At 37.1% G+C, this 20,499-nt stretch overlaps 1 protein-coding gene across 5 annotated transcripts in view; it reads left to right on the top strand.

The window, feature by feature from the left end:
- Positions 1 to 19,560, top strand: part of LOC18421333 (putative leucine-rich repeat receptor-like serine/threonine-protein kinase At2g19230) — a 39,706-nt gene extending 20,146 nt beyond the window's left edge. The window contains exons 5-14 of one of the 5 annotated variants that reach the window (XR_002279261.2): positions 431 to 566; positions 657 to 728; positions 8,493 to 8,564; positions 8,657 to 8,737; positions 8,831 to 8,994; positions 15,865 to 16,091; positions 16,208 to 16,305; positions 17,657 to 17,725; positions 17,804 to 17,993; positions 18,943 to 19,560. Coding sequence is in view for 2 of the 5 variants with exons in the window: in XM_020676618.2 (XP_020532277.1) it covers positions 431 to 566; positions 657 to 728; positions 8,493 to 8,564; positions 8,657 to 8,737; positions 8,831 to 8,994; positions 15,865 to 16,091; positions 16,179 to 16,305; positions 17,657 to 17,725; positions 17,804 to 17,993; positions 18,943 to 18,994 (1,190 nt within the window). In the remaining 3 variants the exon portion in view is untranslated. Of the gene's footprint in view, positions 1 to 430; positions 567 to 656; positions 729 to 8,492; positions 8,565 to 8,656; positions 8,738 to 8,830; positions 8,995 to 15,864; positions 16,092 to 16,178; positions 16,306 to 17,656; positions 17,726 to 17,803; positions 17,994 to 18,942 lie in introns of those variants that run through there. The other 4 variants (XM_020676618.2, XM_088863968.1, XR_016053463.1 and 1 more) reach the window with 4 other exon arrangements.
- Positions 19,561 to 20,499: the final 939 nt, after the last annotated feature.

The raw sequence follows: 20,499 nt of genomic DNA, 5'->3' as shown, positions 1-20,499 counted from the left end.
AATTAGAAAGATGAGTTTCATATTTCTAACCTTGAAAAGCTACAGGTATATTTGTCAATTGTCCATGAATATTTTGTCATTTTAGTTGAAAGACTAAGTGAGGTAAATTACTAAAACCACCCCATTAGCTCAATGTTCCCGGTAGGGCAATTGAGTCATTTTAACCATGTTTTTAATGGAGATACTTGAATGAAATGAAATTCAAAACGCAATACATCAAATTAGATGATTTGGCAACCTTCACAATTTTAAAGTGATTTGACCCATTAATTAATACTTTAGTAGTTCCCTTGATTCTTTACCCAGGCAGTGGAAGTTAGAACAAAAAGCGCCTTCCAACTAGGCTACGCCCCTCCACTCGAGCACATACACGCACACACAAAAGAAATTGATTCTTTATTGAACTGATTTTAACTGTGGCATTTTTCAGTTGCTGTGTTGTTAGATATGAAAGATAAACTAGCATTGAAGAATAAGAGTTGGGTTGGGGATCCATGTCTTCCTCAAGGTTACCCATGGGAGGCCTTGACCTGCAATGAGGCACTAAACCCCCGAATTATATCTTTGTATGCAAACCCGTTTATTGCTTCATGTTTTCTTCATTAACATATTTGAAAAAAATAAAAACAGAGGCAATTAATTCACTTTATCTGTAGGGACCTCTCGGCAAGTGGACTCCAAGGAGAAATTCCGGCTTCCATTGCCAGCCTCAATGCACACGAGTCATTGTAAGTAACCGTTCACATGGATACTCAATTATGTAGTTGAAGAATAAGAACCTATACTCACGCAAAAGCACATACATGCACATAGCAAAAAGAATTTTTGTTTCTGAGGAATTTAGTTCCAAACTATGAGAGAACATGGATCAATTCTGGTGCAGCAGTCCTGGGGGAGAAAAAAAGCTTCCAAAAGTCATGAAAAACCTTGATAAATCAGTAAAACATCCTTATGTTCTATGACAAAAGAAAAAAAAATAAAAGAATTGAAATTTGAAATAATACTCAGAAACAAGAAAAAACCAAGCTTTAAAATGTAATCTAATATACATAAACAATATGAGATCATCCTCATAGATATGGATTATCACTATCCCATTTACAACCACAAGTTTCATCCCCAAAGAACTACCGAAGAACGAAACTCATGCCATTCAGAAATGTGACACATCAGATGTATGGCTGGAAGGGGCACAATGGGGGAGACCAACATTGCAAGGAAAGTGCTCATACCACAATTAAAAGTAAATTAAAAAAATAATGGAATGCGATTCAAATTTCAAACCTATATGGTATTTTGGAAGGCCAGCACAAGGTCCGTCTGGCGGTCTATGGTTAGTGTAGGATCCTACTATGGTGAGAGGGTCTAATTTGTAATGGGTGAGAGATCAATCTCTGTTGATCCCATGTATGAGAAGGTTTGCAATTTTACTGGTACCATGAATTGATTGACATCCCCGAGAATTCACTTCACATGGTCCCACAATGGTTCCCCTACTTTTAAGACAATGAAAGCTGGATGGACTTTTAATTTTACCTTCTGTGAAGTCAATACTTCTTGAAATAATCTCAATACATATGCCAAAATTATCTTCAAACAGTACTCCAATTTTGCTAGAATCAGAGGGAACAATTTTTGGATGGCCCTTGATGAAGGCATTGAGCTGGTATGGGTATTAGTTATCAGATAAGTTAATCGGTGCTCAAACAGAGAATGATGCAATGGAGGAGAGACACAAATGGAGATATTAGAAATTAGACAAGATAGGACAAAATCAAAATGGTTTGAAAGGAATGAAGCCAAGAAAGGGTATAGGTTAGGGCAAAAATGCATGATTGAATGAGGTTGGAGAAATATATTGGAGCTAAAGATCAAGAATTAAATGATTAAAATAGGGGGACCTAAATATAAGATTTTTTTCGCTCGATAGGCAATGCGAGGAGGAGGACCAAAGTATTGAAGGAATTAAAATTCAAGAAATGGTATCAATACAATCCAAGAGCTAGACAAAGCACTAATAGAATTTCTTCAAGGACTTTTGGCTTAAGCAACACTTCAAAAAGGAAGAAACGAATAAAACCAATTTTTGGTTCAGCATATGGTTAAATAGTCTTTCCCATGGCTTTGTTTTGCCATTTTTGGGAGGAGATAGACAAGAGTTTTGCAACATGAAATACCAGATTCATAGCTTTGGTCTTAAAGGAAATTGTTGTTGAAACACTACATGGTATTAGACCAAATTAGCTTATTCATAAGTCGATCCAAGACAATGACAAAAAATTTGGCATGAGACTAAAAGAGGTGCACTCCTTAGTGGTTTCAAGACCACATTCGGCTTTCATTTAAAGGTAGACAAAAAGCAGACAATTATTGATTGCGTAGGATTGTATTCATTCCATAAACTTAGTAAATACGCCTCATTTTATATGTAAGCTTCATCTCGAAAAGCCTATGATTTGGTGATTGGGAATTTCCTTTTGGAATTATCTCAAGATGGAACTCAATGCAAGATGGTGACTTAGGATCATGGGATGCTTCTCTACTGCACATTTTTCAGTAACCATTAATGTTCGAACTACATGTTTCTCTAATGCATCTAGAGGAAATAGATGAGGATCTCCTTTCTTATTTACATTGATTGTTAAATCTTTTAGTCTAATGTTAGGCCATTATTGTTGGGATCTAGAGCAGTTGATTATGAAAGGCTAGAAGATCCATACAGTTGGGAGTGTTGTCCATACAGCATATATGTTAGGGAGCAAGATCTCAATTTTTTTAGGATCTTGCTCCCAACTTCAAAAATTATATAATACGAGGACTATATATACTCTTTAGATTGGGGATCTCTTTATGTACAGCAAGTAAGGAGTGAAACTATATTAATTGTATAATTGCATTTCTAGTTGGTTATAAATAATGAAAAAAATCAATTTGGTTGTTATCTTAATCTTTAAGGTGGGGATTGAGATACCTAATAGTGGGGATCGAGATCCCGAAATTTAAAAATTAAGATCTCTTGAAGATCTCTTTCTTGGGGCACTAGACTGAAATTCTAGAAGGGGATGCCCTCCTACGTAGGGAGATTTCATTAACCATGTGCTGGTTCGAGTACATGCTGCTGGTTTTATCTCAGTTTTCAAGATTGCGAAATCAAGGGCAACCAATTACTTACTTACAGTACTTGAAGACCTTTCTCAACCTATTGATGAGTGTCACAGAATATCGATATCTTATCTGCCAAATGGAGTTGAGAGCCTGTAATGCAATCTATTGTCAACTACATTGACAATAAGACAGATGAATGTCTTTGAGATGAGGATAAACAAGAAGGGAAAAAGTGGGTCTCCTTGCTTGAAGTCCATTAAAACACCAAAGAAGTCCCCCTAAGGATCCATAGTCCTTACAAGAACAGTTGTCATGGATGCTAACCCTATCATACGTCTCCTCCACAAGTCCCAAATTTCATAGGAGGTGATCAAAGACTCAAATATCCAATAGTCTTAGTGGTCATAGGACTTAACCATGTTTTAACTTCACAAACCATCCTCAGCATTCCAGTTGTTGGGTGTACTTTTAGTCACACACAAGACTAGATACATTCTAACCAACGTTGGATAGGGATTGAGATGATCATAACACAAGGGTACTAATGCACATTAGATAAATGCCTTAATAATGGATGAGCTTGATAATATTAAAACCTTGAAGATATGCATTGGGTTAATTATGCTTCTAGTCATCATATGAGGCTAAGTGTATTCTAATTAACGCTTGATAAAGGTATTAACAAAAGTGTGAGTTTTATAACAAATGCTCGATAAGATGTCTTAACGGACACTAGATAAAAGACATAAGTTCGACAAGCTTAGCATTTGAAGATATATATTGGATGGTGAACATGTTCTTAGTCACTATTTAAGATTAAGTGTGTTCTAATGACCGCTTGATAGACTAAAGATGTCAAATATATATTGAAATATGTAATGCACGCTGGATAACTATCTTAACAGACGATTGATAAGAAATGAGCATGGTTCTTGATAACATCTGCTCAGATATACCCCATGATATGAAGATATGAAGCATATGATGTGCCCAAGATTCATTATGCCTTCGGAGCCTTGACTCGTCAGTCAGCCCTTATATGTCCTGACTTACGATCGATAAAAGATATGATGCCAACAGATTGTCAATTAAGCATGTTCAAGTTTAACTTACAGTTGATGATAGAAGATATGAAAGCCATCTCATTGTGAGACAAGTTCTAGGATACATATCCTCCTAAGGCCCCGATATGCCTATATATGTGATATGTGGAGGAACCTAATGCAGTTTGATACATATACTCCCATGGTTCATAGATGCCTCTCCATTGGATATTGAAGGAGTTTTGGGTGAGATGTGATGACTCTTTTAACCTGTCAGTTAAGCATATAGGGCTTAACAGACGTGGTATAAGGAAAACTTCGTCTTATGATGATATAATGAGGTTTGTCCTTGAGGTCTTATATGCCTCTAAGTCTAAGAATGATACAAATTGGGTAATATATGGACTTGGCTTAACCATATCCACCGTCAGTTAAGATATGCCTTAACCGATATTCTAAAACTTGATGTTTTGAGACTGAGCTGAGACTCTCCGGGGCTTGTGTTCGAGGCATCATAGCCTTCACCCCGATGTTTATTATCACCTGGATGTGAATTCACTCATCATCTGTATCCCCCGACAGTTAGAGCCTTAAATTCTTTATACTCCGTTACATCCAGGATGACACCCGGTCATCAAAATTGGGATTTCTCTTTTAATAAGAGGAATTTCCTTATGAGACCAAGACCATTGGATTCTTGACTCAATCCTTATCACATTTAAAAGGTGTGACATTATCTAATATATGAATTGAAAGCGTTTGCATCTGCAATATACTAGTCTTGTTGATACAATTTTCAACAAAAACGCTGTGACTTGAATGGATGAGATCTCTCTCTTTTTTTATCCATTTTAAGCGATACTTGAACCATTGTGTTTGTCTTTGAGTCCTCTTTCATATCGCCAAATTTCATGTTCAAAAGATTTTTATTGAGAAGCGACTAAGGAAATATGAAGATGTGTCAGACTGTAGTTGCAGAAGCTTAAATGTAGGGCGATGAGAAGCAACAAAATCCTGATTTTTGTCACATGATGATCTCATTGGATCTCGAATCTGAAAATTCAAATTCGATTGTTTTAAGGACGATTATTAACTGAAACACATGATTATCATTGCATTTTAAATCAATGAAATTATCAAGATGAGCAGCATGGTCATCCGCCTGAGATTTAGTGCTTAGTTATCAATATTACGATTCAACATATGAAGATAAAAGATAAGTATCAAATAAAGATGAAGGATGCAGATTAAAAGATCATGAGTTCGTGAATATCAATTAAACATATAAACCCATCTCTCGATTAGAGAGGGGTTTGCATATTTTGGAAGTTCGCTTTTGTTAAGTTGACTTTAGAGAGGTTCACTTATCTTGAGTTTACTCCTATGAGAGTTAGAGGGTGAGTGAAATCCACAAGACATGAAAGAGACAGTTCCCATACATGATTGTTCCCCGACTGTGACTAATACACAGAGCAGGAAAGAGACAATTTCCATACATGACTGTACTCTGAGCATGACTGATATCTATAGAGAGAAGTTCATTTTATTTTCCATGATCCATTTGGAGCCCGTTCTTGTAGGAGGATCAGAATTGAGGATTAATATCCTTGCGTTTCAACTCAGGTATACGAGTTTATATGCTCTCTTGAATACGAGTTTATATGCTCTCTTGACAATTATTTTTTATGCGTCAGTATATTTTCTCCCTTAAAAAGCGAATGTCTAGGTTTCAAGACCTATGTCTAGGTTTCAAGACCTGAATCAAGGGTATTCCACCTATTTTCCTTTTCTTTGGCTGATGTAAATTGTAACAAAAGATTAAACCTCTAGAATTGTTTTGTTCCCAGTGTATGATATCACGGGTGAATTTGGCCCCGAATGTGATGTTCTCTAGTTAATTGCTTGGAGTCTAATGTTTATTTAAGCATTTTAAGTCATTTAAAAAATATTGTATTTTTTGGAGCATCCACCAGCATCCATCTACCTTTCACTTTTAAACACTTATATGAGGGAACATAAGAATCCTAGAACTTCCTTTACACTTCATTACAATAATATTCACAGAGAGCTTTTAAACACTACCAACCAAGTTAATGGGTCAAGTCTCTACTCCTTCCACCCGAGGTCATGGGGTGCTAAACATCTATTCATCCTCTAATCGATGTGATTTTTCTCCAAATGACCCCCTTCACTAGATGTACCCATCTCGAAGGAAAGCTATAGTGAAATTGGGGCTCATCTCTGTGCTTATCATAAAGCCTAATGTTGGATGATCCTCCTCACACTTTTCTTAAACAAAAGGTTTTTTTTTTTTTCTTGTTCTTTTCTTTTCCACAAGAAAAATTGTATCAAAATGAAGATAGTAAGAAATTACAGCTTAATAGGGAAGAAACCTTTAAGGATTCAATTGAAACATGAATGACATCAGCAAGAAATACACGTTACACTAGTGCTTCAAATTCCAAATTTGAAGGTTGGATCGTACACCTACTGGATAGATCTAGATTGCTGATCAGGCTAGATCGGACCGTTTCTCTATTGTGAAAACTAGGGGCAAAAAAATTTGAATAATAAGTTTAAATTTGAAAAATAAAATAATGAAAAAAAAATTGTAAAGAAGAAATGGGTGGGAGCTTGTCGATTCGAATCATCCAGTTCCTTGAAAAACTCACCTGGTTCTCTAACAAGACCAGGTGAGTCTATCAAATTCAGATTGATTCCCTTTTTTTACTTGGAATCAAGTCGGTCCTTACCGACTCTTGATCTGGATTGGCGAATTTTGAAACACTTGTTGGCAATAAAACTTATCAAAACAGTTCATATCAAAGCATGTTTGTATCAAGGACCATTATGTGTAGCTTCCCCCTTCCGAATAAAGCAATGAAATCCAAATAGAAGATAAACCAGTTGTACTGGAGGTCAAATTCAAACATCATTTTGTCTATGATAAAGAAATTTGAACCACCCTTAGGGAGAGCAAAATAACACAATAGCCAAGTCTAGGACCATAAGAGTGCCTGAAATCAAGGAGTTGTTGGGTGTAGAATTGCTAGTAGACAAGAGGAGAGCAAAACTCAAGGCATGGCCGCCTGCAATTCTAAAGCAGTTACATGACCATTGGAGGCATAAATCTCAGTGCTAGAGCTGGCCCAGAATTTGTTCTTGTGCTCCCACAATTGTTCGCTGGAGTTTACAATCGTACAAAGTAATTTATGCATCAATTCCTTCAACATTAATTTATACATGTTTATTTATAACAGTACTTAGTTAAACTAGAAGCATAAAGTCAACACTTTTAGTTTCCCCATGTGATATGCTTTTTTGCCGTTCTCCATCAATAAAAAAACATTTTTACCTAGAAAGAGTATTTTACCTTGCCAAAAAATTGGACTATAGGAAGGTAATCTTATTGAGCACAAATATCTCTATCCACATGACCTGGATGTGATGCTTCCAATAGAAACTTTGTAAAAGTTTTACTTGAATTTTCTATCATATAAGAACTAATTCAAATCAGCATTGAACATGACCAAATGACGAAACTAGCTAAATGTATATACAAATTCTAAAAGGAAAAAGTTTATATAAGATTGTAACCTTAAAATGTAGAAGTACAGATGCACCTCAAAAAATCCATCGGAGAATGTTGTTTCGATGTTGAAAACCCTCTAATTGATTATCTCGACATCGAGATGTATGAATATATAAAAAAAAAAAACTGTTCTTAGTCCTAAAAATAGTGCATCTTGCAACACATTATCTACACCATCCATTTTCAAGATTTTCATTTGTTTATAGATGTACTTGATTTTAACCATTTTTGGATTTTAAAATTTTATAACTAGATATGAAAATAGATTTTCAGATAATCCTAATAATTTTTTACACCAAAATTCCATGTTATAATAAAATTTGGAGGTGCACCTTAATTGGATTGTTTAAGGTTGCAACCTTGTAGAAACCACACCCATTCTAAAATCATGTCTAATTCCGACAATACTCAACTAAAACCATGAAAATAACTTCAGCATTAAGTTCCTATTTTGAATAACTCCGTTAAAAACTCTGAATATATGTCTATCCGGCTCTTCAACAACTCCAAAAGCATGTGATTCATTCATTTTTTTGAAGGGTAGCATATATTTTGTTATAGTAGCAAACATAAGGGAACCTTTTGAAGTTCTTGTGAATTGAAAGTGTTATGGGCATTCCTCAAAAAGAAGCTTATTTTTGCTAACTTTTACTAATATTATGGTTGTATTTATGAGCTTTGGAAATATGGTTTCTCACTTCCAAAGAAGAAACCACGTATTCTCTCAAAACATTTGACTATTATCGATTCAGGAACCTATCAAACAATCAGCTGACAGGTCCCATACCACAAAGTTTAGCTGATCTGACAAAACTAAAGTCATTGTAAGTATGCATCTAATCTTGCAAAAGTCTGGAAAAAGGGAAAGGAAACACCAATCTGATTTTCATGGACATGAATATGGTTCTATCTACAGGGATTTGTCAAGAAACAATTTAACTGGGTTGGTTCCAATCGCATTAATAGAGAAAAGAAACAGTGGAGCACTTCTATTAAGGTTAGTTTGATGTTATAAGTATATTTTTATCTTCCTCCCTAGGAAAATCGCTTCAACTGATTCCATGTTGGTTTTGGAACTTGATGTGTGCAGCATTTTTCAGAATCCCAACCTTTTAACCCCCAACCCCTCCGAACCGACTCAAAAAAAGAAGACCGAGAAGGCTGTGGTTATTATGGCGATATCTTTGAGTGCAACAACGATCTTGCTCTTTGCTTTTGCTTTTGGTCTGATAATGAAGAGAAAGAAAATAATTAGTGAGCTTCAGTTTACTCAACAAAATCTAGTTCATCTTATATATCAACGAATCTACAATATATTCTTTCACATATGCCACTCCTTGTCGCAATTTTCTCCAAAAACCAAAGAAGACCAACATCCATGCAATCAACCTCCTAAGAGCACTTCTATGCAAAAATTCAGCACTTATTTCCTCAAATCATGCTTTAAACTTATCAAGACACCCAAATATTTTAAAGAACAAGCATCAGTCCTCAAGATGCATTTAATATTAACCTTTTTCATTTTTTATGCTTTTTACGACTTCCTTTAAAATACGAGAAATGAGTGAGTTTTCCTTTGAAAAATATTTCTTTTGTTGCATATTACTTTCATGCTTATGCTAAAATTATTATACCATTTTAAGTTTATGAGCAATCCATGTTGAGGAAGAAGCATTGTGTTTGCAAACAATTTTGAAAAATGCACACCTGTGGAGGTTCTAGGGCTCGAGACGGTCATATTAGAAATACTATTGACATAGGCATACAGTGAGAATCATTTTTATTAATTTGAGGCACTACCCTTATATATACCTATGGTAACAAGCAAAGACACCTCCATTTGCATGGGACTAGTTTTAGCAGAAATATAAAGCCAAAATGAATCAGTGTCATAGATAATGGAAAATAGTAATACAGCACTCATATTAGTATACTCCCAAAAGTAAACATGTAGGTCCATGAGCAAGAGCATGTTCATTAGCAACGTTTACCACTTTGAATTTGTGGTCCATGTGAGCAAGTTTAGTCTGTTAGTCTATTAGGAAGTAGAAATTGAAGTTTATATCATTGAACTCCCAAAGGGAGTGACAGTCAATTTCATCATCTTGTGAAGTAAAGCATTCATGTAAATTCAATTAGTGCAGCAATAAGCAAAATCTATTGATGTCAGAGCAGTCGAGTCAACATTAAAATCATAGGATCTCATATATTCTCTTCATATGTGGTTGAAATGGTATAGTATCCATCATTCCCATTGGATTTTATAGCACGCATGCTACTGCTGCGATTGTCATTCCATACTTGTGAAGGGTTGTGATAGAGAAGGAATGGTTATTATTTTGATGTTGGGAGTACAGTTGCTGCTTTTGATTGAACAATCCACTTGAGAGCCACCTAGGAAGAAGAATAAGCGGTGGGATACCTTTTTATATTTAGAACAACACTAAAGTCCCCAAGGCAATGCTTATTTGTGCAACAAGGTAACTGAACCATGAGTGAAACCAGCATAGTAGTTCAGGTAAATCAAGAATTGATTGTATCCTTACATCCTGAAAACAAACCATGGTTCTACCAGAGTCTTGGAAATGAACCATGCAAAACCAGAATTCCTTGTCACTTGATAGGCATATGCAACTGGTTAATTCTTATTCCATGAACCAACCATGGATGTTTTTCTTTTTTGTGATAATTAACATAACATTAGTGGAAAAAAGTACACGATGTTGTAATCGACAGTATATACCAAATGAGAAATCAGCCACAAGAGAGATAGAGAGAAAAGATAGATGAAGAAGCAAGGGATACGAGAATAATAACAAGACTGAGGGGGGAGTGTTAAGGACTAAAGATCCTGAAAATGTAGAATACCAAACACATCGGTAGTTATAATTAGTAAAATAGGCTCATTGGTTGCGTTATACTACCACCATATTTGTTCCTAACAACTAAAATCCATTTCAAAATGACTGGTTCTCTAGGAGATATCCATAGAGCAATACAACAAGTTATTTGTCATAACAATTCCAGGTTCTCCCAACTTCTGCTATCAATCCAAACTAGGTATTGGACGACCATATGATCAAGTTACTGACTTGGTATTGGATGACCGTATGATCAAGTTTCAAAATTCTTGGAAACCATAAAACAAAGTTGAAATGTTTTGGTAAATATTTTGGACAATCTATATTTGTTTAGTTCATTGCTGATGGCCCTTATAAATAGTTTACCACTAGCCAGCTGCTACTAAGTGTTTGATTCAGTTTATGTTGACCTAAACCTGATTCCTTCCTACAGCCTCCAAATCATTAGTGCAAAATTTCGAACTTGCTCTCATGTAAGACTTGTATATCAAAGCTTCTTGCTTCCATATAATATCTTATGTCAACTGAGGAGTTCCAGTAGTTGATATGACTGGTCGGCCTTGGATTTTTCCTTGTCCCCCATGCAGGTCTCGCACGAGAGGGAAGAAAGACCCTTTTCTTAAAACCGCTTTCGAGCCCTCCCTCTCGTTTCTAGAGAGAGGAAGAGAAGAGGGATCGCGTGTGTGGTCTGCGCCCCTCTTTCAAGCTCACATGCGTGTGCACGTGTGGATAACTCCTATACCCGCTAGGATAAGGGTTGGACGGTGCGGTGCGTGCGGTTTGAACCAACGAAAGAATGAGTGCGACATAAGGCTTAGATGCCTAGTAGGGATCAGGACACACCGGGCTCGAAGCCCTCTTAGATCCGTGAGAAAGCCCCTTGGCCATGTAGGCTCGGTCTGGCTTCGGTTCACTTGGGAACTTTGCACAGTGTAGGTACCCACTTGATAAAATGGCTTAGAATACCGTTCCTTTCGCTCACCCTTTCTAGTGTGGTTTTAGAGGGATTTTTGCGGGACTTTTAAGAGATAAGAATAGGAGAGGAAAGAAATAGAATAGAGGGATAAAATAGAATAGAGAAGGGTAGAGTACAGAGATAGGAGAGAGGGAATCACCCAAGAATTGGGCAGTCTTCCAACGTCACCTCCCCAAGGAGGTATTTACCGAAAGACAAAGAAAGTATCGGGCTCAGGGCATACCCTAGAGGATTCACAAGAGACTATACAGGCCCGATAAGTCTTACCAAGATGAATCTTGAAAGAGCCCCCTAGAGATCGATAGAACGAGAGATAGGAGAGGAAGAGAAGAGAAAAGAAGAAGAGGGGGACGTAAGAAGAAGAGAAGAAAAGGAGAAGAAGAAAGAAGAAGAAGAAGAGAGAAGAAGCCTCTCATACCTCCGACTAACCGTATGTCTCACGCCCCTGGATTAAGGACTTATGGCTTGTACCCGTTTTGAGGCTTTGAGAGGGGAGATGAAGGAGAGAGAAATAGAGGTGAGGGTATGGGATAAAGAAGGAGAATCGACTCTCTTTAATACCTTGAACTGGCCTTGATTCGGATGCCCCTGGATTGATGACTTATGGCTTGTAAGGATTTTAGGAGAGAGAGAGAGAATGAGATGAAGGAGAGGGTGTAGAGCAGTAGAAGAGAAAGGACGAAGAAGAAAAGTAATGAAAGAAAAGGAGTAAGAGTATGAGAGAGAGAAGAAGGGAAGAAGAAAAGATGAGGGCAAGAGAGAGGAGGAGAGAGTGTGTGATGAGACCGTGGTGTGAGTGAGTGTGTGCTGAGAGTGAGGTATGAGTGAGTGTGTGATGGAAGTGAGGTGTGAGTGAGAGTTAAATGTGAGTGAGAGAGAGAGCGGAAGATGAGGGTAAAAGAAGAGAGAGAGAGGGATGTGAGCCTACGGCTAGCCTGTGGGCTTAAGGGAGAGAGAGGGAGTGAGATGAGAGGGAGGTGAGATGGAAGAGAGGGAGAGAAAGAAAGCAAGGCAGCGGCTAGCCCGCTCCCCTTTGAGATAGAGAGATGAGAGAATGAGAGGGGGTAAGGAAGGAGAGAAAGAGAGGGAGAAAGGGAGTGGAGCAGCGGCTAGCCCGCTTCCCTTTGAGGGAGTGTGAGATGAGAGAGTGCGGAAGGGGAAAGAAGAGAGAAAAAAGAGGAGAAAGAGAGCGGGGGCAGTGGCTAACCCGCTGCCTTTTTGTGTGAGAGAGAGATGAGAGAGTGAGGGGGTGAGAGAGAGATGAGAGAGTGAGGGGGTGAGAGAGAAGAGAGAGAGACTATGGGGCAGCAGCTAAGCCGCTGTCCTGACTTGAGAGAGAGAGAGAGAGAGATGAAAGTATGGGGGAGAAGGGGAGAGAGTGGAGAGTGGGGCAGTGGCTAGCCTGCTGTCCCGACTTGAGAGGAAGAGACGTGAAAGAGGGAAGAAGAAGAAGAAGAAGAAAAAGAAGGAAGAAAAAGAAAGAAGAAAGAATAGAGAAGAAGAAAGAAGAAGAAGAAAAAGAAGAAAAAGAAAGAAGGAGAAAAGAAGAGAGAGAAAGAGTTGGACCCTTGGGATCCTAAATGGGCGAGATAAGGCTCAAGCCCACCGGTTGAATGTGCTTCCCGAGGTCCCTTGAAGATGAAGGTGCCTGAGAGAAGGACTTGGACCCTTGGAAGAAGGCTAGGTTTAAGGTTGGGTTGGGACCTAGGCTAAGTGTACGGTTAGGCTAAATTGGGCTTGATGGGCTACGGTGTATGGTTAGTTTGGTTTAAGCAGGTTATATAGTAATTGCCCAAAACATGGATGGATGAAGAAAACTAAATAAAATTGCTAGAAAATAAATATTTTTGTAATAAAAAGTGAAATTCGTTTTTGGGCAAAAATGACCTATTTGCTCCTCACAACTTTCATCGAAATGCCTAAATGGTCCCCAAAAAAGGGCCTCATGATTTGCTTGGTTATTCGGGGATCTTTTGGGCGCCATCTGATGAGATTTCAGGCGATCAACCATAAGAAAAATGATCTTCATGCCGAGGGGATCGTTTTAGTATGCATTGTTAAGGTTGAGTTGGAGTTTTGAGAGTGTTCTCAAAATCCGGCCAAATCCATAAACTTGCGATCTTGCTCGTTTTTCATCGTTTTGGGCTATTTTCTTCATTATAAATCGAAGGGGAGTTTGTTGCAATCATTTTGCAATAAAAATCTCTTCGTTTGGATGTCGAATGATCACTTTCTAAATTAGGGAGATGGCTAGAAAATGGGATTTTGGCCACTGGAAAATGCCTCCTTTTGTAAGCCTTAATAGAACACCTTCCTGACTTCTATTTTGAGCAAATGAGTACTCAAATAGAAGTCCTCTGAACTACGGTCGCAACCGACCTGGCCTTGAGGCCGTAGGATTCTGGAATCTCAAGATATAAGCCTTGGAGCGAGGAGATATGCGGCTGTAAATTTCTGCATTTTCATGGTTTTTGGGGACCTTCTCTCTAGGATATCTCCCTAGCAGTGATGTCCCACGGCGCGTGCCACCCACCAAATCGTAGGGTTCTGTGAGGGGAGCAACATATTCAAATTTGGGATTTATTTGTTTCAAGACAAGGGAATCCGAGCCTTCAAAGTTTCTCGTTTTTAGAAAAACGTAGTTACTATAAATAGTAACTGGTTCAAATAGATGAAGTGAATAGTAAAACATTTACTATTTTAGGAAAGTATGACCTATCGGAATGAGCTAAAATTTGGCGTAAAAGCTGTTCTCGGCCTCCCAAATCCCAATAGTCCCATAGTCATTGGCGATATCTAGAGTAGAGTTCCAGCTATGGTGTACTGTATCATGCTAGAAATTTACCTTTTTTAGCAAGTATGACTTAGTAATGTCAGATTGGGCTAAAACTTGGCACGGTGATTATTCTCGAGCTTCTGAATCTATTGGTGGTGGTCCCATAGTCATTGGAGGTTTTTAGAGTAGAGTTCTAGCTATGGTGCACTGTAGCATGATAGGAGCTTAGCCTAAAAACGGATTTTGTACATGTTTCCTCCATTTAGATCCGAATTGACTGAATCTTGGAGGGGATCATTAGATCATCATAGGGGACCCATATGATCAATTTGGGAGTGAAATGATGTATATATCATGGCTTTCAAGAATAAGGCTTATTTCTTCAAGGTTTCCGTAGTCTACAGGTGTTTTTAGTACCTGTGGGTCTAGGTTACCACTGGCTTCTCCATTATTCGCATCGGGGATACAAGCTTGTCAAAAATTCCCTACAACAATGACTGCTTAAGTGCCAATTACTTCCTCTTTCTCTTTTGATGAGTAACATTCATATTTGCATTCAGAACTGCAAATTTCCTTCTGTTGGATGAATAATGCATATACAAAGGTTATACTCATCTTTACATAGAGTACATTGAAAGTAGGGCACCTCATCCTCAAAGATTATGTACGGTTGGGATTCAATGAGAATGTAACTCTGATGAAGTAAACAAGAACTGATTCAAAATGCTTATGTCTCTAGAAGTCTGTACCTGGTTGTCTTCTCCAAAAGACTCTAGTAACCTTTCAGAATAAGGTTTTGTTTCCAGTTTTAGAAATTTCCTAGAAACTGACTTCACCATTTCTCATAAAGAACAAGAAACCAGAAAGGTCAGTTGGGTCTTTCTCCAATAATAAGCACTTAAACAGTATGACATGACCAAAATCAGGCTTAAAATTTCAAAGAAACAATCCCCATTTATGGGACAGAAAACTCACCATAGCTGCTTATGAAGTCAAATTAGTGACATTTATTAGAGATTATCTTTTAAAACATAGAACAAATCAATCAGTACAGGGAACCATTTTTTCAAAATCCAATTTAACTGCACTAACTTCTCAGACCTTTGATCTAGATGAGCCAAAGTTAAGGCTTCAGGTTTTGAACCTCTTTTAGTGTTGCACCCATGTCCTCGCACAAACTTGACTTCCAAGATAAATAAAAGGTACCATTAGCATTTAGAGATATTAACTTTTATATTCTTTCTTAAGATGAACAGTAGTTTGTTATCTCAAAAACCAGTAATATAATCATTTCTAAAATCAGTGAAAATTTTAAACTGCTGGGGAAACTGACTAGGATTGCATAACTAAGTAGACCATGAAGAAGAATATGACTAAATATCTCATACAGAATTTCTAGAATAATGGATTATATATGCACGTGCACACGCACATACACACACTCAAATGGAATTGCCTATCTATATCGATGTTGTGGCATAGATTGTCTTACTCTCCACTAATTGCATCAGGAACAAAGATCTTAAGCATGAGAAAAAGAAAAGGTTCGTCCAAATCAGATGGACCTCAAGCACTTACACACTCAGAGATTGTTAAAATAACCAACAACTATGAAAAGGTGATTGGTAAGGGTGGATATGGAATTGTTTTCTTTGGAGTCCTAGAAAATGGCCGTGAAGTTGCTGTCAAGATATTGTCCAAAGAATCACAACAAGGAATCAAAGAATTCTCTGCAGAGGTTTGTATGAAAAAGAAACTACTCTATTTTGAAATGCATTTATTCTTACTTGTAATGAGGATAAATAATTGACCTTTGGAAAAGCAGGTTAAATTGTTGATGAGAGTTCATCACAGGTATTTGGCCTCCTTGATAGGATTCTCTGAGGAAGGAAAAGATAAGATTCTTGTCTTTGAATATATGTCTAAAGGAAATCTGAATGAGATCCTGTCAGGTATGACTATCAAATTGCCTTGTTTCATTTTATCTCATTGTAAGTTCTCTCTTATCTGTCTTTTACTTTTGTAGCATGACTAGCAGTGAGACATATGTTTCCTTTTATAACTCCCCCAATCCCCAGGACAAGTTTGTTGTTTTACTTTTGTAGCATGATGAGCAATGATCCAGACGTTACCTCTATAATATCCCCAATCCCCAGGACAAGTCTATTGTTAGGAGATAATACCAGACTTGGTTTTGAGATCAGTACATCTCTCAATGGATGTTCTCCTGTGAGTTCATTGGCCAATATTCACTGGTCGATACATACTCCTGCTTGATTTCAAAGGCGTGTTACAGATAGTTCTCTCGTGAAATCATCTCCCAATTGATCCATGTTCTCTTGTAACTTTGGATCTGAAGATATATACAAGGCCCATCTATCATCACAGACGAATATAGGTAGCTCATAAGCAATAGTTGATGTGCACTTAAACGAAGACAAGTTAGCTTTTTTGTAAAGGCTTAGTATCAATGTTGGATGTGAGTAATTTATGCAACCATTTTGAAGTTTTTGCAGAACATAAAAAATTTTAAACTTCATGACTGGTACAAAACAAGTAGATCTATAAATATATGAAAATCTTGAAAATGGACGATCCAGATGATGTGCTGCAAGATGTACTATTCTTAGGACTAAAATATATATTTTTGCTCCATATTTATGCATCTCGCTGTCAAGATGATCAATTAGATGCTTCTCCAACATCAAAACAATCTTTTTCGAAAGATTTTAGAGGTGCACCTTAATTCTACATTTTAAGATGTCAACCTTATATAAAATTTTCTCATAGATAAATATGACTACGAATAAACATAAATATGCGCATATGTACTTATGTATATACATTTATACATGCATAAATACACACATATACACATACAAACATAAATGTACATACGTATGCCTAATTGTATACATTCGTGCCTAAAATTACCTCTGGTATATATTCAGAATCAATATTGGAAGTGCCTATGTTTCATAGCTCTTGCACCATCATCTAGGGTTCCACACGCTCTTCCATACAGCAATTGGGGTGCATACCTCATGCAAAATGACTTAGTTTTGGAGTCACATAATTCTCTTTAGACTCCCAATGATAAGTCAGTTATGTATCTGAAAAAAGAAAAACATTTCTTAGTGTAATTTTCAGCAGTTCTACTACACTACTCATATTTCCCACTATCAAAACCATGCGGAGAAATGAAAGATCTGCATTTCAGGTTGAAGCATAAATTTTAGTTGTTAAAAAGTTCATAGAATACGATGATGAAAAAGACTTTGAATTTTGTGCTACTTGATGCAGACAATAGTAGCAACTCAGAAGTATTAAACTGGGAACAACGAATTCAAATAGCTTTGAGTGCTACACAAGGTAGCCATTAAAATGACTTTTAGTTGTTTCGTTGTTCTAGTCCGATTTCAATTACTTACCAAGTACTTTGGTTTGTAGGATTGGAGTATCTTCATTATGGATGCAAACCGCCAATTGTTCACAGAGATGTCAAGACTTCCAATATCCTTTTAAATGAGAAACTAGAAGCCAAAGTAGCAGATTTCGGGTCGGCCAGATTTGGGCTGACTGATGGAGATTCTCACATAACAACTACAGTTGCAGGCACCCAGGGATATGTGGATCCTGAGTATGTTGTATACAAATGGAGGAACTCCAAATAATACAACAGCCTCACCATGTTTACTATTCTTGACTCTATTGATTTATTCTTTATTCTCTGTTTTTATCCATTCCCCTGCTTCGATCCTGCAACCTAAGAAGAGGAATTGCATGTGCTTTAATTTTCCTGTCAAATATACAAGTTTTGGCCTCACCCTATTTATCGTAACCAACAATAAAGAAGACACTTTACTTATTTTTTTTCTCATCAACTTCGTCATGTATCCTAGGAAAGATATGACCAGGCTTCTCTATGTAAGCCCTTCCATACTCTAGCCATCCTTACTTTTTTATCTGTGAACAAAAGAAATTGCTTTGACCTAATATGGTAGAAAGAAGGAACCTAAAACTTTTGGTGTATTTTTTGAGCCTCTCTAGCAAAACAAAACCGTGTTGGAAAGTATGCTACAATTCCTTTTATCCCATCCATTCCATCTAGAAGCTACAAGGGCCTAATGCTCTCCTATAATTCAAGTAACCTTGTTTATGTGTATGAACAAGGGAACTGGGACAGGAACTATGGACATATAGAAACCATATTTGCTAACTTCTTAGATTATATTTTTATCTATGTTTTCAGAAGACCTGAAGAACTTTCCCCTAATATTCTGAAACCATGAAGAGCTTTTCTTCAATACCACCCTGAACAAAGATGACAAATTTTGCTATCAGATACGAGCAATATACAGTTTCCAGTTGCTTGTTTGGGTGACGGTTTGGGCTATTTTTTCTGTCCCATTCATTTATGTCATACAAGCAAAAGACCAACAAATAGTAGCCAACAATGAAAAAAGATGTCTACAAGGCCAATAGTTTTTCTGGATATCTAGACTCTTTTGATATTACATGAACTTAAACGGTAGGTTTTTATTGCTCAATATGTGAAATGCAAGCTAAACTGACTCCATTAATTGCAGGTATCAACCCACAAGCTCAACGAGAAGAGTGATGTCTATAGCTTTGGCATAGTTCTTCTAGAAATTATCTCAGGTCAACCAGCAATAATTAAAGAGGAAGAAACAATTCATATAGTACAGTGGGTAACTCCTAGGTTTGTAAGAGGGAAAATTGAGAATGTGATCTATCCAAGGTTGCATGGCAAGTATGACATTAATTCTGCCTGGAAAGCTGCAGAGATTGCACTGGCATGTACGCCACAGGCTGCCATAAAGAGGCCCACCATGAGTGATGTTGTGAGTGAACTAAGGGGATGCCTAAAGCTAGCGCACTCCCATCTCAAGAGGAGAAACTTAAGAACGGAATCCTTCACAGCAAGTACTACGCTTCCATCAAACATCCTGGAATCGGAAACCATGTTTGACCCTTCGGCAAGGTAGTCAGCATTGCGATTTTAGGCATCAGACCATTGAACTCTTTATGGGACACGGAAGTATGGGAAGTATGTCAGGCAGCTACTTATATATTCTTTAATGTTGATACTTAAACACATGTCCACACTTATATACTTTTATTTGACATTTATTCATCATTGTCTTTCAGTCAGCATTTCTTACAAAAGTGCCTTATATTTATCATACAAATTTAAAGTTCATGTGGTAGAACAGATTTTATACTTTTGTCTACAACTTGAATCCTTCTACTTGCATTCTTTTTTGGCCCAATTTTTTAAATTTTAAATTTTTTAGCCATATGGGCGTTATGCAAGAAGTTTGAATGTAGGGAGTTTCATAAAAAAAATTCCCATAAGAGATGAAATATTTACATTTCCAATTATTCCAACCCATGATCATGTGTCTTTTAATGCGTATTTTGAAAATAAATTCAAAGACATGGGTAGAGAATGCTAAGTAGTTGATCTCTCATGGCTATTTGGATAAATTTCCCTTAAATATATTAAAAACAACTTATCCTTGGCTGGTTACTAAACCCTGGATTATTTGAATACAGGTCGCTACCACTACACTCCACCATTTAGCTTTATTTGAATATGATGAGATATTATATTATATATTTATGAGACTATGAGACCCTCCGACACCATGTGAGACTTGCGTAAATGGGTGTAGGAATTGGATGAATGGGTTTATTGATAACCTTTCTAGATATCTGTGTCAAAATTTAATGTTGATCCTTTGGGATCCTACTCACATTGGTGTAAGAGGGTCTCGTAATATCATTACTCATATAATATATATATCATTATCTTCTTCAAAGCAAAACATCAAGAAAATCTTACATGTGGGTTTAAATCATGATGTCTTGGCTCTTGTGATGCCTACCACTACCTTCCACCACTCCGCCACTTAATGCATGTATAAAGAATAGGAAATTATTTATTTATCTTGCTCACTAGTATAGACATGTCTAAGAAGTATTGGCTTTTTGGTCTCCTATACTAGACACCCAGATATGATAACTGACAACTTATCCCGATAGAGGTTTAGAAGTGCTTGGGAGAGATTGGTATTGATTGACCGACTAAATTGCTAAATAATGTGTTGAGAACAAGGAAA

This window comes from Amborella trichopoda, chromosome 4 (assembly GCF_054954075.1).
Source record: "Amborella trichopoda isolate Santa Cruz 75 chromosome 4, AtrichopodaSantaCruz75HAP2 v2.0, whole genome shotgun sequence".
NCBI lineage: Eukaryota > Viridiplantae > Streptophyta > Magnoliopsida > Amborellales > Amborellaceae > Amborella > Amborella trichopoda.
Note: the sequence above shows the minus strand (reverse complement) of the source record. Positions and strands in the feature narration are given on the sequence as shown.